Raw genomic sequence first — 18,397 nt, forward strand, 5'->3', positions numbered from 1 at the left:
AGCTTTACTGTGATCCTACTCATATCTCCACATACTCAAAAAATACTTTTCTTGTCTCCTTGTCAGTTTACTACTAAAATATTTTTTTAAAGTCAATTATTTGCTTACCTTCAGAGTAACTGCTGTTGCCTTGATAATAAAATCATTTACAGATACTTTAATGTCATCTGCAAGGGGAAACAGAAAAATTTTAAAAAAGGATAATCATTGTTTGTAAGATTTGCTTTATCAGCATTTGTGTGATGACAAGATTCTAGTGATTCAGCAGATTTATTTCTTTGAAGCATTAACAGAAAGTCACTTATCTTCCAAATCCAATAATTAAGAGGGAAAACTTTTTCCCCCCTTGAGACAAAAGGCATATCCATCAAGAAAAATCTCATGCAAAGGCACTCAGAGTTTCAGGAGACTAAAACTGGTAACTAAAATCAGGAGTGGCATCAGAAGCAGGGATAAGAGATACAAAGCAGATTAGGCCATAAAATTACCCTGAAATGCACATATTTACACAATATTTACACAATATTAAACTCATCATTCTCACAATACAAAAAAACTACATTACCCTTCCACCACCATCACCACTGTCAGAAAAACTGATCAAGTAGCAAAACTGCCTAATTTTCAAATATGGTTTATGGCATGTAACATACACATCTTTAGAAATATTTTTGCAAGGGAAAATAATTTATAAATAATTATATCAAGTGAAACATTAAGTCATCACAAATTTAGAGGAGTGAACCAAGTATTCACTTACCACATAACTGGCCTGCAACATTTGCCATGATTAGTAATCTATGTGTAAGAAGAGAGACAGCATTCCAACAGAACATAATGGAACTTTCAATTCTATGCTGCACTGACAATTTCACATCAGACAAACCTGTACCTTCATCATCAAATATACACTGGTTTCTGTTTACATGCTACATTCCTAACCCTTGGCAAAAATGTCACTGTCTGGTACTAGAGCAGGAATACAGTTAAATGATCCACATCTGGTAATATTTTACCCTGCATCAGTGAAGCTTATAATAGTAGAAAACCCCACAATTTCCTTCAGAGGAAACATAAAAATCTACCAGGACAAGCTCTGTAATTCAGTTTCATGCAAAGACATACGGCTTTTCCACCTCTGCATTTAAAGGAAATACTCATTAAGAATCAACAACAGCAGGAGAGGTGTGAAAAATTTCAAGTGTGTATTCCTAAAATCCTTTTTTGGTTCATTCCTTATGAACTGCTGCTGTTTAAAGAAAATATCAACATCAGAAAATGTCTTTGACATTCATTTGTGAATAAGATACCATCAGGAAAATAACAGGTAGAACAATCACCTGGGTACTGTTGCATTAAAAATTAGTCACTCAAAACTCCAGCAGAAGGACGAGCTCCTGTATCATCATCTAGAAAACCTGAATACATCTGTCAAATTTAATTTTAGACCACAGAAACGAATAAACAAGCATGGGCTAGTCACTAGTACAGAACAGCTGGCCTCAGTTTCTCAATCAGTAGAGCAATAAAAATGTAAACTAAAATATTCTGTTGCATTATTCTGGATGCAGAGCTCACATGGCTTAGGAAAGCTACTATTTGAACCTATATAAGCTTTCAAACAATGGCAGTAACCATGAAGCTTTAGATCAACATTTGAAGTGTCTTAGACCTAAAATTATTTTACCCAAGTCACAGACTTAGTACCAGTCTAGGAGGTGCAGGTCTCCATCACCGAACAGAGCATCACTAGTGCTTATGCAGCCTGGTAATTGTGGAAAATAGGACTTCAGAGTGATGTGTGAGTTGCCAAAGTAACACCTCTGTCTCCCTATATCCTGACAAGCTGTCCAATTCAACAACTTCCAGGAACTACAGCTTGAGTCCAATATACTGAAAAAAAGCCTATTTGAATGCATAATGATCTACCTAGACAAAATCTCCACCTCCTGGGGAAGTTTATGTAAACAGGAAAAATTAAACTATAGTATAACCACATTAGTATTACCACATGGTAAAGTAAATCAGACTACTAACCTTTGGCCAATTCTTTTCTTAATTTCAAAACAGCATCAATGGCACAGTCAGCAGCAGCATATGCATGAGGTATGGTGGTTTTAGATTCTGTTAATCTCTTAGCAATTACTCTTCGGATGTTGCTAGCTGGGATTTCTGTGAACGTGCCCTAAAGAAATCACATGGTGCATATTAAATACCAGGACAGCAATCAGGTCCCCTTTGCTGAAAGTACTCCAGCATTTATGCATTAGCATCAGTGACTCCTGCCCATGTCTGCTATCCCTTAGGTATGTATCCAATGTGCATCCCCCACGTAATGTATCCAAAAGTGACACATTCCAATTACTGAAATCAATATGACAAAGACCATTGAGTGTTCTAGTCTATTCCTATTAACTGGGATCAACACAACAGGTTTTACATAACAATTCCATTTTATTGTATAGAATTAACCTTGCTTAAAAAAAATAATCCAAATATTGAGGCATTTATTTTCAGCCAGAGTACATAGGCACTGTTCCATCTTCCAGACTTGGCATATTGCTCAGATTATGTTTTTCGCCATTTAAATTATAAAAAGAACACCTCCTCAGTAAGCTACTGCTTTTTCAATTCCCTGTGTAATTTCTTAAGACAGGCTTTATTGCATCTTTTCTGTTATTCTTCTCTCTCCTTCAATAATGTTTCAATTGCCAACTTTTTCCTAGAAGCAGGTCAACTTGCAAGAAATCTCTTAAAATATTAGTGACTACAGAAGGCAAGAAGATAAATGATTCTGTATACTTATATAATTATTCTGTATACTTAATCTTTAGCACATATCCCTTGAACATACAAGGATTCATAGAATCCTTAGTACATATTCAATAGTACTCAACACACAATAAATTGCAATATGTATGTTCCGATGCAATCATAGAAACATTTTATTCTGTAATGGATCCAAGTCTGAACTTTTGAGCTGCTTGGCTCTTTGTACAGTGCAAAAAAAGGGCAGCATTTTCTGAATATTATGAATTGTAGCTACATTGCAAACTTCAGACTATAAAGATAAATCTAATTTAGTTCTAGAGCCACAAAATGTTTTTCACAAAAGCTTTTCAATTTCTACTGATGTCTATTGCAGCAAAGGCATTTATTCTTTAAAAAAATATTTTTTGGTATTTCCAACATTTCAACTTAACATAGAAACTTACTTAGGTTATAGAGTTTGCAGAATTACTCTCCAAGGCAACCACCAAGAAGCCTTTTCCTTCCTCACTTCTTGACAACTCATTAATGGACACTTATATCTTGCAGGAAAGCAAACTAATTAAGTACAGTAAAAATAAATCATCATTCTAGTTTCTCCAAGGCCTGCAATATAAATTTTTCCATCACTTTAATTTGCAAGCTTAACAAAATAGTATGCAGACCACCATTTCAAGGATTTCACAGTTTTAATTACATTGCCTTAGAATCACAGAGACATACTAAAAACTGCACATCCCAGAGCTTGGCATATGGGTGGCCTTAGTTTCCTTCCTCTCTCTAGATCTAGAAGTCTCAGAGCTACTGAAGCAGCTTTTGCACTGTTCAGCTGTAGCAATGCTGAAATCTTAGCAGAAGTGTTACCAGTGCAGCAGGTTGTCCTGGTTTGGAAACTGGTGGAATTGCTGGCCTTGGATAAGAAGTCATGGCTGGTGCTTGTGAAGGAGAAGGCACTGCAGCAGGAGCTGGAGAAACCACAGGTTTCAGTTCACTGGGTTTACCTTTCTGCTTCTCTTGCAGAAGTTTGAGAGCATCCCTGGGGATTAAACACAGTGAAATACTGACAACAAAGAAACTATTTAACAATTACCTGAGTATTACTATTCCATCACTTATTCTATTTAATTAGCCACTTCCGTACACTTAAATTTCTGCTGCCAAACCAAACATTAAGAAGGTGATTATTATTAGAAGATATTAATTTTGTGCTGCCTTTGTGGTATCTTTTTAGTAAATTCTCATTAACTTCTATGAATAAAAGGGCCTGAATATGCAATAACAGAAAACATTTGTGTTAGAGAAGCATAACAATCATCATCACTAACTGCAAGCATGCAAAGTGATTTTTGAAATGCACTGACAATTCTTCTAAATGAAAGAATACATTTATTCAGGCTACAAAGTCTAAAGTAAAAGCTGTTTTATCTGTTGTATTTGTAATAATCTGAATTTAATGTAATTACTTAGTGCTAAGAGGAAACTGAGTAATACATTTATCACTCATTTCTCTACACCTTTCTGACAAATTTGCAGAGTGAGGCACAGATGTTATACAGACCCATACTTTCTAACACCACACTGGAGATACAAAGCCAAAGCATTCTGCAAGGATTCTTTACTGATACAGCTACCAAGACAAAATTTTCCTGTTGTGGGCACAGTATGACAGAGAGGAGAGACTCCCATCTCCAAGCCAAGACACTGTGTCTGCTCCAGGTGCACTGCACTCAAAGAAACAAGCTAAAGACCAGCACCTATGAGGCGCAACAGCAATAACTGCATTTCCACCACCCCTGCCAACGGCAAGGCAAGTCAAATGTAGATCTCTCTTTATTCTCCAGATCCGCTAACAAATGCCTGTATAATATACCCTAGACAAATCTCTATGATTTCACCAAGACACAGCATGTACCTAAAAGTTCATTTCCACAAATTGGCAGAGGAAATTAAAATAAATTAAAAAACAGACTCCTTACAACACTTCCAAGGTTTTGAAACACAAGTCATAAATACTAAACAAAGCTACCTAATTTCAGTACTGCTTGAGAGACTATTCTTGAGTGAGAGCCAAGAGTTTGTTAATTAAATCTTTATAGAAAGAACAAAATCTCAGAACATTATGCATTCTCCATTCCTCCTAAGAAGTAGTACTCCAGAAACAAGAATTAAAAATCGAAAACCTCTGCAGAATGCCTCTTACCATCGCTGACTCACTTCAATTTATTTTTACCTTCAATACATACTTCAACAAACAATATTGAAACCAAAAAAAAGCAAATGAGCTCAAGATAAATTTTTTCCTAATTAAAAGTAGTTACTTGTTTTCCCAAATTAATATGCTCACCAAGATTTGTTTTAAAATTAAGTATTTATTATTTGACACAACTACTGTTGTGTCCCTACTATCAGGGAAAAATATCAGATTGGATAGAATGAAAATCATTCCATAGCATGACAATTTGAGCCATAAAAAGTAACAGCATGACATAATGCAAGCTTTTTCGTTAACATTTAGAAGCTACCAAAAATTTGTTAAGGGCTTGCACTTGGCAGTCATAGGAGAGACCATCTGGTTTTGGTGGTTTTTAGTGTGTTAATTGGAAAACATATTGCCAAAATTAAGCTTATTTTTAGATTAAAAGATTCGCTCAATATTTTCTGAAACTAACTTGTACAAAAGGCACATATATAAAAATCAAAGTTCACATGTATTTGTTGTACATACATATGAATAGAGATCCTCCATCAATTCCAAATTATTTAAGTGGCTAAGAAAAACAGGTACAGCAGTGTTATGACTGTCATGGTTGCAAAACTGCATATAAGCAGAATATATGCAGAGTTAGAAGAGGCATCTAAGCATATAAAATTAAACAGCTTTAAGTTAAAGTCAGGTAAGTAGATATTTTATTACAACTGGAAAAGGAAGGGTTGGTCACATCTTTCCAACAACTCTATAAACTTCTATCAACATGGGTCAGTAACAGAGGAAGAGAAGAAAGTCAACAAACATCAAAGAGCAGCCTACTTTGCAGAAAAGATGAAAGTTTAGTAAACATTTATTAAACCAAAATATGCTTACCAAACTGTTATTATTAGAAATATGCAGATTCTGGCAACTTTGTTAGACTTCAGTTTACCACTACTACAGAAGCATGTAGTCTTTTTACTTCATGTTACCCAAAACCCAAAGAATGGTGAAAGTAAACTGAGTATTTTGTGTTCAAATACTTGATACAAGTTAGGTTACAGACACCTAAGAATCACTGAGGATCCAACAGTGCAACAAGAGATGCCTGGATTGACACAAGCTTCCTGTGGTGGCAGTTACTGTTACTAAATTGCACCCAACCCCTTTCCTATGTTTCATATTCCCTTTCCACGTGTTTACGCCTGTTTACTCATTCATAGTTTCCCTGCAAGAAGGCAAATGGGTAGCAGAGATTCAGAGCACATCAAATACCTCCAGGTATCACATTTACTGCACTATCATTGTAGAAGGAACTCATTCCTCCTACATAGCAGGTAACAAATTGCACACAGCAGAGATCCCAGGGTCAGTTCATATTCCATACATACACATGGCTTTCATCTCCAGAAAAAACAGCACTCCATGGGTGTGCTGTGCCTTCTCTGCAAGCTGAAAATGCCTGAGCAACTCAGAGATCCCAAGACACTCTGACTTAACAACAGCTGGGAGCAACAGGGCCTCAGAAAAGCACAGTTCTCAATAACCAGCCTCTTCATGGCTGCATTTATAAATCCCTAGACAACTATGAAATAGAATGGGAAAGGGCAGTGGTAGCTGAAACAATCCATTTTAATACAGCCCTCTCAAACAGTGTCTGAGGTGATGAGTAGAAACATGGTATAATCTTTGACAGAATATCTGAGTTACTTTGTACTGGCACACCAATCTTCTAGGATATTTCTAGGACATTTTTGAAGAAAATTATATTAAGTGATATATGAGGATATTACTTAGAAATAACAAAAAAAACCTCTGGCATTCCTTAAAAAAAAGAAATCACACACAAAGCCAACAACAAAACAGGCAAGAAAAAAAACAACAGTAATTCAGCCTTGAACAGACACATAAGAGAAATATAAATAAAAATATCCAGATCAATAAAATAAAGTATTGGCCTACTAAGTGAGAGGGTCATGACAGAGAACACCAGTAGAGTGAAAGTTCCAACTGCTGTTGCAAGTTTTACAGTGAACTGAATTTAAAGATAGAAAGTTGGGGGAAAGAATCTTGCTTGTTTATGTAACTTGCTATCTTTCTTGCTTGTAGTCTGGTGAGTGCAGCAAAGGAAATATTTCCCTGAATATCTACAGCAGCTCTCTATAAAAATCTGCACATTTCATTGCAAACTGAATATAATAACAGTCTGTAGGCATCTGAAAGATTTCAAAAGAATGGTTAAAAAACCCCAGACATTGTTTATCTTAAACTGACATTTCATAGTCAAATCTTTTGTATGAAAAAAACAGTTTGAAAAAGAAATTATTTTGCTAGACAATTCTCATAACTACAGAAAAATCTTTGCTAGATCTCCATGACAACTAGGAAGTGTTAATTTGTTAGCTCAAAGTCCTAGAGGGTTTCCACCTGCCATAGCCTCATTACACACCATAAATTACCATTACACTTACATAACTAAGAAAGAACTCTGTCTGATGATTTGCTGTTACATAGCACATTCTACCTATTCAATTCCTTATTATATCTCAATTCAGCCACAGGTCATGAGGAAAAAAAAAAAGTTTTGAAAAACTGTCAGCCACTTTTCTGGCTCCAGTTCCAAGTTACACTGACCTGGTCCTGGTTGTCTGTAAAAAATAACAGTAGCCAGCAAAGTCTGTGTAAGTGAATGATGGTATTTGTCAAAAGAAGTATTTTTCCTGAGGAAAAAAAATATTTATTTCTGCCAAAATCCTCACTTCCAATAACATACGTACTCATGTGAAGAGAATGCATCATTTCAAGGCTAAATGCACCAAATCTACCACATCTTTTCGTACTCAACTTTCTCACTCAAAGGCTTGAGTGCCAATCATTATATTGCAATACTCAAAAAGGTATAAAAACCTACTAGTTCATAATAAACTACACCTTGGTAAACAAACATGTTTTAAATCATAGTGAGGAAAGAAAATTGGGAGAAAAACAGAATTCTGGAATTTCTTATCATTACACTTCATTGCTCTCCCCAGCCTAATAAAAATAGGAAAAAAATTAAAATTCTTACAGATTTCAGAACAGAACTACAGGAAAAAAAAGCAAAAGATCTGAACTCCCTGAAGAAAAGGAGTTGAAGAAAATACCAGAAAACTGGTTTTTATTTGGGCTCTGTGTGCATCTTGGGAAGTAAAATTCTAGAGATCCACAGTGGTAGCTAATAGTGCTGCTTAGGAGGCAATAGGCACCATTAGGCTGAGCTGCAGGAAATGTGACAGCAGTACCACACAGCTAAGAAGAAACTTAAAAAATACAAATATGTGTTTTGTTTTTTTTCTAATTAAGGCCTTCTTCAAATACTGCCAAATCCATTCTCCCTATCTTTTCAACAGATTTTTCAAGTTTAACTATACCCGTCCACACCAAAAAATGGAACAAAGACATGGCTTTTTTAATAAGCAAACTTTCATCTTATGGAGGTTACTCTAATATCAAAAGTTGTAGGTTTACTAAATTCTCTACATACTCTTTAGTGAAGATTCCTCGAGGCCCAGTAGGTGTAACATTGCTTGGATCTAGTCCGTGTGTCTCCAGAATGTTGCGAGCTGCGGGACTCAAGCGAACCCTGAAGAAATGAGGGGGAAAATTTAAATTATTTAAATAGCAAGATTAGCTTATTTCCTTGATGTACATCACGAGAAACTACATTTCTCTCTGGTCAACTACAAAGCACAGCACACTGGTACAGAGTAACCAGATAACCTTAATATGATTTGCTTTCTGAAATGAGGAGAAAAGCCAACATCTAGAGAAAATGTTTTAGAATTCTTAAATACAAAGCAACACATTCATAAAAAAATAAATACTTGGTTTCAAATCTTTCCACAAAAATCCCCTATTCATTATTTCCCAAAGGAGACTATATTTGCACTTCATTGAATTTTAAGAATAGTCCATTAAGCCCTTGCCAAAATAACCCCATGCCATAAGTGATCATTTGGTTCCAAACATGCTGATACGTCTCTAAGAGTTGCAGTGAAACAGCACTTCTGTTCTTTGGTACTAAAATGAAAGACACAATCCTTCCAAGGATCCTTTTGTGGATCATCCTCCTGCTGCAGGTAATACCTGGGCAATGACCTCAGCTGCCATCCACCTGCATGAGAAAAGCCTAGATGTTGGCAGCATTTAGAACACAGCAAACCAGCAGACAGAAAAGATAATGAGGTTTGGGAGGAAAAAAAAAATAAGCACAAGTAAGGAGTGATACCTCCAAACAGGATATATCCTGGGACACAAAGTGATTATAGATTATTGCTACCTGACTAACACCCTGGAGCCGACCCCTCCTCCAAGGTGTTTGCAATGCTTAGAATACCAACAAATCCAAACCAAACTAACAAAGAGCACATAAATTGACTGGTTTAAGTTTTTTGCACTCCACTGTTATGAAAATATTAGAATAATATTTTTTTAATGTCGAAAATGCAAGAGCTTGTAAGGACTTCGGAGTGTGCCGTTTCTTTATTTTTTCTCCTCAAATAAATAGAAAACAAGTCACAGGTACACCTGGCATCTGATGCATAAGCACTATTGTCCATCCTGTATTAGCACAACTTCTTTCCAAACTAAGTTTAGTATCCTTCATAATTTAACTGCAGGACAGAATATAAGTACATTTAATTCTATTAACATTGTGCTGTTTGAATTGACTTACTGGGCTTATGAGCAAAGCAATAGTCTAGGCCTGCAAGGTTTATCTTCTCAGTCATACTGAAACACTCTCAAAATAACAGCTACTAGGTAAAAAGGGACAAAAAGTATTTCTTGGTTCAGTTCTTCTGATCTAATGAAGAGTTCCGTTTCATAACAAACATAGAAACTTACTGCAATTTCCCAGGCTGATGTTGCAGTTTAGGAGGGGCTGAAACTGAAGGAGCTGCAGGAGCTGAGGCAGGTGCTGGTGGAGCCACAGAAGGTGGACTTCCAGCATCAGCTGGTATTTCAACTTGCTTCCAGTCCTGGCCTTCCTCTACCAGCAGACCAATTAGTGAGCCCAAGCGAACATTTTTGCTTCCTTCTTCCACCTAAATTAAGAACATTAAGTTACATATTACACTGTCTGCTCTGATATGACTAAAACCAGTAGACATCAAAGTTTCAGGCATATTAATGACAATTCATCAGTAAGATATATCCTATTTTATTGCTACTATTAATAAGATATTTCAAGACTGAAATTAATTATAATTGCTATTATAAGGAGAGGAACATTAAAGTATGCCCCAAACCCCATACACCTAAAGTCAGCACTCAGAAATTAAAGTAACTTTTTATACACACAGCCTTTGCAGCTCAGAACTAGAATAGAAAAAGAAAAATTATTACAATTTTGCTTAACTTTTCATCTCCTAGATTTTTGAGTCACTGCTACATTTTTGTTACTCACAATAAGAAAACCCCTGCATAAACCTCAATGAACCCTAGAATCTCAGATTTAGAAAGAGCTGAAATAAATAGAAGGACTCTAGGGTGCTGGACGCAAGCTAACAGTGTGGATTAGCAGCCCAGAAAGGCAAATGCAGGACTGTGGCCAGCAGGGCAAGGGAGATGATTCTGCCCCTCTACTCCATTTATGTGAGGGCCCACCTGCAGTGCTGTGTCCAGGTCTGGGGTCCTCAACAAGACATGGACCTGTTCAGAGTGGGTCCAGAGGAGGGCCACAAAGATGACCAGAAGGCTGAAGCAGCTCTCCTACAAAGACAGGCTGAGGGAGATGGGTTTGCTGAGCCTGGAGAAGAGAAGGCTTTGGAGAGACATTCTAGCAACCTTCCAGTGCTTAAGAGGGTCTTATAAAAGGGAGGGAGAGGGCCTTTTTATACAGGCAGGACAAGGGGCAATGGTTTTACAATCAGAGAGGTTTAGATTAGAAAGAAATGCTTCACTCAAAGGTGGAAAAGCACTGGAACAGGTTGCCTGTTAGGGTGGTGGATGCCCTATTCCTGGAAGCGTTCAGGGCCAGGTTGGATGGGGCCCTGCACAACCTGATCTAGTGAATGGCATCCCTGGCACAAGATGATTTTTAAGGACTCTTACAAGCTAAAACATTCAACAATTCTATGTAGCCAAGAAGAGTCAAAAAAATCCTAGCTTTGCTACCAAACCAACAAAGCACAGGCAACCGTGACAGGGGAAAAAAATTGGAGATAAGGTGAACAGAGAATAAAATTCCCTTGCAGCTTTTGCCACTGCAGCATAATGCTTTAGTCACTAACAAATACACACTGAAGTAAATGTTTATTTCCTCCACTGGGAAGAAAAAGAGACTGAACTTGCACTGGCTCATTCTGCAGTGGAATTTTTATACAAAGTATTTTCCATACCAATTCTTATTTAGGTCATGAATGAGAAAATGGTAACAGATACTAATGTTAGGGAAACTTTCCTGTCTGACCATCCAGGAGCCATTCTGGCAGTCAGTCTCACCACATGAGGAGGGACCAAAGCCCCTTCAAAGTGGGTGGCTCCAGTAACCCCATGGGTGCCTGACCTGGCTCCCTGCAAACCCTGCCCCCACATTCAGACAGGGCTTCCTCACCAGATTGACCTGGGTTTTCCACAGCAGAATCTCAGACACCTGGATCCCTAAAGCAATTTCAATTGTGGCCCAGTAACACAAAACCAGCTCAAGCTGGTGCCTCTGGGGAGGGACCACAAAAAAAGGAATTCCCATGCTTTCATACCTTCAGTCTGGGGTCTTCCTACTGAGTCCTTGGCTCCTGCTGTGTCCCAGTGTCCAGTCCCCTGGCTGGTGCCACAGGTCCCTGTGCCCTTTGCTGTGCAAAGGATCAGCACCCAGTAAAAGCCCCTTTTCTGGTGTTCCCACCACATCCCCCACCCAGGGAAAAACCTGCAGCTGCACACCCAATACCTACTCTAAGTCTATTCCTCAACAATTAATGACAGTTCCTAAACAATCATTCATCATCTGTTATGTTCCAAATTGAACCATATTTTAGGAAGAAAAAAATCAGTGTTAATTTAAGAAGCAACTCAACTGAAAGAATAGTCATCATTCTGAAATTACCCTTCTAATATTTCATTCAGTTATTTAATCTTTTACTGCATTTTACACTGAATCAGATGTGATCATTAAAAGACCTATTCAGACAGAGAAGAAATATATATGCATGAGTTTCTATTTTACTGTTAGCCTGTTTTTCCTAAACCATACATAGATTATACAGTCAAGAAAAACCAAGAAGGGTTACAGAAGTTGAATTAATTTGAACCTCCTAATGAACCTCCTATCTTTAAATGCAAAACCCAAAGCATTAAGCAGTGTGCTCATCTGACCCAAGTTTTCCATACTGAACTCTGTCAAGATGGTTCAGAATTGTAGCTGGCATCAAAGGCACAAACTTTTGTCTCATTTCTTTAGGAAGTGAGTGAAATCCAGCCAGATGATAGCTCAGAGGCATAAAACATTTTTAAATTCCCATTAACTACATCACATGTGAAAGTTCTGAGTGGCCCTTGGAAGCACAATCTTTTCAATAAGTAATCATCACCTCATCCACAAGCCTGGCACAGCTCATTTTATAAGCCTTACACAAACAGCTACTGAACATCTAATACAGAGCAGAAATATCCACCAGATAGTGCAGAAAGACAACCAAAGATCAAACACTAGAGAAAAAAAAATCTGAAAATTTCTGACCTTATTGGTCTCTAGTTATTTTAGTTTCTGAAACATCAGGTTTTCTCTGTACTTTTTAGGAGACTGGAATAAGAGCCTGTCTATCCTGTACTCTAACTCTTAGGCCCACCATTTCTAGATTCAGGGATTAAAAGAATCCATTAAAAATTGGGTTTGCATAATGATCTGTTCATGTTACTCCAACAAAGCTGCCTCTCTTCCCTTATTCTGAAAGATGTTATAGTTATTTCTACCTCCTGGCATCTCCTTCTCAGGTTCAGCTCTTGGCATTGGATTGTCACTGGATCATATAGATACAACTAAGGCTGAATGTCACTGCTCCATGACACTGATATCATCTAGCTGCTGCAGAGTCTGGCTTTGATCTATCAAAAATGTGCCACAAGAGCAATGCACAGAGAAATTTTGAAATTTGCAATGCATTTGAAATACAAGACAGGAAACAAAAACCCCCACAGCTTCTGAAATACTAATGTTACTTGTAGCCATCATGAATTACTATCAAAGAAACTAAGCAAACTTCAATTTAATCTCTCTAGGATTAAGTCTTTAATACTTTTGACAGAGAGAATCCCCGTATCTCCCCCTCACACTATCTAACAAAGCAGTGACTGCAAAGGCACAGGCAAACTGATTTTCAGAAACATTCAAAACTGAAGGAGAGAGATTCAAAAATAGTGAAAGCATTGCCCAGCAATTATTTAAATAACTACATGGAGACTAAACACAGATTAAAAAATACGTCTGATGTGATACTTCATCCTGGCATGGCAGAACAGATCCTCTGAAACCTATTAAATGTGTTCTTCTATAGTTGAAGACAAACTTAGCAACACAATTAAAAGAAGGAAAAGTATTTTAAAAACTTTTGTTTTAAATACAGTAGTGCTTAAATACAAGTTATTCTGCAGAATTGAAGACTAATGAGTTTTTGTAAGCCCTGATAGACTTCATTTCCAGCTGAGTTCTATCTTACATCCCCTCTCCTCCCTGTATCTCAGCCCCCTATCAATCTCAAGACTTTCACTTTGGCAGAGGATGTTGCCTTTGCTTATACAAAAATAGGAAGACACCAAACAGAACATCGCTTTCCAAATGCTGCCACAGAGGAAACTACTCTCCCTTTTCTGTTTTTGCAAAGGATAACTGTGCAAATACATGCTGATGTAAGAAAATGCAGGTATAGCAGAGATTGGAAGTCTAATATACCAATCCAAAAAGCTTTTGTAATAGCAGCCCAAACACATGTCTGACTGAGCATAGGGTAGAATTTTCTCATGGTTCCAGAAACCAGTTTGTACCTGTTCCCATTCTGCTGTTTCCTAAGTAGCTGGACTGCAATTAATACCAGCATGCCTAATTTGTATGATTATGTGATCCACACCTCATGGGTAGATGTGCCCTAGATGAGATCTCCCTAACCAGATGACAATATTTACTGAAATACTCATCTCTCATTTTTATTCATTTTTTCCCAAATTCTTGCAATTCACCATGTTGTTTAATTATCTTGGAGGGAGAGAAGAAACAGCTGCAAGACACCACCAGCTGAGACTGCTTCAGAAAATTTCCTACTCATCCCAGTTCTTGTTCTTTCTATTAAGCTTAATCAAACTAATTTTGATAGAGGAAATCATTAACTCCAAGAACTCTTCTCTGGGTCAGCCCATGTTGTATAACATGCCACCTTGAATGACTAGCACAAGACAACCTAGCAGAGAGATGACACATCCTGGGTAAAGCACCACCCAAAATTCCAGATTCCTACTGATTGTTAACTGTTTTCCTATAACTCAGAGTAAGAGGTGTCATAAACTACAACATTTTGTGGACATAATTCACCAGGTGTAAAACATACAAAACAACAGCTTAAGTGAAAATCCATTAAATATATACAGAATCATGTACCATGTACCAATAGTCTGGTACACACATGGCACAAATGGGGCAATTATTTCTCCCCAGGAATACAAGTGCATATGTCTGAAGGCTGAGCAGAAATTCAGCTATCTAAACTAGTTTTTGAGGCAATATGCTAAACAACAGTCTGAAGTTATAACACCCTACTGAGAAATGCAGGATTCCTACCAGTATTTTAGCCAATATGCCATCATCACTTGATTCCATGGTAACCACTGCTTTGTCCGTTTCAATTTCACACAATGCATCTCCAACATTCACTGTGTCACCTGCAAAATACAACAGAACTTAAGAATACTTACCCTAAACTTCCTTTCAGATTTGTTTAACCATGGAAGATAGATATTCACCAGAGAATACAGTTATTTTGTATTCCTTAATAAATTTTATACCTGGTTGATCCCCTATCATTACTTATCATATTGTATCTTTCCTTTCCAAATAAAATCATCAAGATTCAAGAATCACAAGCTGCTGTGACAGAACACTGACATGTTCCCAGTACTGATGTTTTCAGCAGACTTTCCAAGGGGAAGTACAATCTTTTCAATAAGTAATCATCACCCCAAAATTTATTTTCCCCATACTCAGTAGCACTGCCATGAATAAAATACTGAGCCTTCCATATTCACTGCTAGCCACCAGTCAGAGCAAGCTATCTAAAACTGTTTAGGACAATGGTATCATAGTTCAGTAACTGGTGTCTACACTATTAGAGAAATTCAGATAAACCTCAGGAATTTTAATGTCTTTGGGAAAGCACAGCTGGAAGCTTGCTTAATCTCCTATACAGTTCAGAAAGGTCTTTTCAAGCATTCATTCATACTTACTAAGTGAAATAAAAATATGCACAAGTGCTAGAAATTGCTTTTGCTACATTACACAAATCCAAGATTAATTCTGAGGCATAATTTTCCTCTGCTTTTGAAGAATATCTGTATCTGCTAGCAGATGATAAAGATATTATGTGTCTGGATTATTTCAACAAATCAATACTGACTAGATGTCCAACACTAAAACTGATATTACATTAAAAACTGTTAGATAGTTGAATGTTTTGGGTTCCAACAAAAAACAGCTTTTTTTCCTTATAGAGACATACAAGCCTAAAACATGCCTACAATTTCACATAAACTAAAATTCTAATATTTCCCCATTACCAGAAACACTACAACAGCATTACCTGTCTAAGCATTTAGCTGAACTACAGATATCACTCCATTGTGCTTAAGGAGCAGCATTAAAACCTAGTGCAGGTTACCATCTACATTTAGGTAAGAAACAACACTATAAAAAAAACCATCTCCTGTTTCAGGACTGCATGAATTAGAAAGGGAAAATGAGGTGCTGTACCTCATTTGTGTTGAATAAAAAACATCAAAAGCTCAGTTACCTACATAGTTTTATAAGTCATAAACGTTCCTATTACAGAAATTGGTAGAGAAATACACTTCATCCTTCATCTTTTTAATGTAATAATCTAACAGCCACATTCCACTTTGCAATAACTAGAGCATGAACAGTTTATAAGAGGAAGTCAAAACTCCATGCTCTATACGAGTGTTTTAATTTCACTGGATCATTAATTCAAGTAGGCCATACATCAGATCATTAGGCAAGTACTTCTCAGTTGTTAAGAAATCAAATTGTTGGGCAAATTCTCTAATTTACAGAGCTAAGATTGGCAAACAGAAAGGAGGTTAACTGTATCTTAATCTGCCATCAGACTCTAAGTGTTCTGCACCATTAAAAAGAAATCTCAGTTCTCAGAGACCAACAGCAGTCTCTCCAGCAGGGTGGGCCAGCCAAGCAAATACCTTCGTCCATGTGTTTGTCACATGTCACACCTCAACTTGGGTACCTGAAGCTGTTCCCAGAAAACTAACTTCATCTTGCACAGGGAGGGCAAGGAAGTCTTCAGAGGACTGGATAAACCACTTTTCCACTACCTTTGTCTAAATTTTCCTTTCATTGCTGCAGACAAAGTTTCCAGAAAATTGAAAGGCAATTGAATAAATGCAGGGTAAGAATCCACTTCAGTGCAGCATTCAAGTCCTGTGCCTGTTCCAGTACACAAGTGCAATAGATAGGATCATAGTTACTTTCATTAGAGATTACAGTATTTGTGATAGCTCCTAATCAATGCCCAGGTTCATGCCAATTACAAATCAGCTTTCCCAATAATTAGGATTTGAAAGAACACTTTTGCAAACCATATCTTTGCTTTTACACTTTAAACCAAGCAGTATTTGCAACAGAAGTTGCCTGAACCAAAGCTCTCTGAAATTATATATACAATGCCCTTGAAAAATTTTGTGTGGGGTTCAGGTTTTCTGTTTATTTGGTTTTTTTGGGGGGTTTTTGTGTTTCTTCATTTGTTTTTGATTTGGTTTTAATGATTGAATTCCCATAGCTAAGCTGAATGGTTAGGATCTCTACTGAAGCAGAGTTTCGTTCCAGGAAATCCGACTGGCATCCAATAGCCTTGGTGCTCTGTTCAACTACTGACAGACAAGTATCCAAATCACAAGATACAAACAGCATTTCTTAATGTTGCAAATAAAATCAGAGTTGACTGAACACAGATACTGAAGTCCCTGGAGCTGATGTCTCAAGAGGTAGCAGAGTTACACTGCATGTGGATGCTGCCAGCACTGTTGTATATTCTGTTTTCTGCCCACATTAACAAGAGGATTTTGGTCTCCTGGGCTGTCAGTCTACCAGCTTTCATCAACATTAAATTCATACATAATAAATACAAGTTTTTAGAAACATAGTTTTATCATGGTGAGAATGACTTTATTACCCACGGGAATCAACATGAAACTGCATTAACAATGAGAAGGAAAAGTAAAGCTATCAATTAAATTCAGGGCCCTCTCTTCTGTAGTAGTGAAATTATCTGTCCATCCTGTGAAACCATGAAATGAAAACATTTGAGACTTACACAAAGAACAGAAGGACTATCAACATAGTATTATACTGACCCCTTCTGGTTATACAGTGGGAAAAACATTTTGTATGCGAGCAGCTTGCTTCTGTCAACTGCTTAAAAATATTTATTTTCTTGGACATCAGATTGTCAAACATTCACAGTCAGCATTAACACTGCTTTTACATGGCAAACGCTCTAGAGGATTAAGTAGTTAAGAGCATTCCTTACAGAGAGGAGTGTAAACATTAAATCGCTTCACTATTTTCTTCAAAATTCATCTTAATTATGTCTTTATGTTTATTCTCTAGACTGTTAGAGGAAACAGAAGTATTGATAGCAATTAATTATGGTCATAGATGTGGCCAATAAGACAAAATATTATATTGGGGTATGGTCTTCTTTCTAAACAGAAAATCGAGCAATAAAAATACTAGCATAGTTTTCTTTCAAAGTCTAATTATCAATTAAGATTTTGTTGTAATTTAATTAAAACAGGTGTGAAGCTTTTTTTTCTTTTGCGTTAGGGTGGAAGGCTAGTGGAAAGACTGAGAAAAAAATTGTATCGTTTTTACATTGTAACACTGTTTTAATGAGAACAGTGGACTCATTCATGTTGGGAGCAAACTGGAATCTACTTCAACTCCTACCATGCTCTTTGTTTTCTTGTGCAATTTTGAATGCTATAATTACTGTAAAACAAGTTGATATTTAAATTTTACAACTATTGACAACTAACAAATATAAAAAGAACTTTGGATCATTCTTTCCTCTCTGCATCATCTTGGACTTTATTAACTAAAGCTTCAAGTTTCAAGAACACTGGTGCAATTTTTTTTATTGACATAAACTTCTGAATTGTTTCCAGTAA

The 18,397-nt window shown here is 36.9% G+C and overlaps 1 protein-coding gene across 2 annotated transcripts in view; it reads right to left on the reverse strand.

Annotated features, from left to right (window-relative positions):
- The window catches only part of PDHX (pyruvate dehydrogenase complex component X), a 35,924-nt gene that overhangs the window by 9,588 nt on the left and 7,939 nt on the right, over positions 1-18,397 (reverse strand). For both annotated transcript variants that reach the window (XM_074543232.1, XM_005480158.4), the window contains exons 3-8: positions 14,763-14,863; positions 9,842-10,041; positions 8,481-8,579; positions 3,634-3,805; positions 2,038-2,185; positions 109-167 (exon numbers count right to left, since the gene is read on the reverse strand). In XM_074543232.1, coding sequence (XP_074399333.1) covers positions 109-167; positions 2,038-2,185; positions 3,634-3,805; positions 8,481-8,579; positions 9,842-10,041; positions 14,763-14,863 — 779 coding nt within the window. The remainder of the gene's footprint in view (positions 1-108; positions 168-2,037; positions 2,186-3,633; positions 3,806-8,480; positions 8,580-9,841; positions 10,042-14,762; positions 14,864-18,397) is intronic.

The sequence above is a fragment of the Zonotrichia albicollis genome, chromosome 6, assembly GCF_047830755.1.
Source record: "Zonotrichia albicollis isolate bZonAlb1 chromosome 6, bZonAlb1.hap1, whole genome shotgun sequence".
Taxonomy (NCBI): Eukaryota; Metazoa; Chordata; class Aves; order Passeriformes; family Passerellidae; genus Zonotrichia; species Zonotrichia albicollis.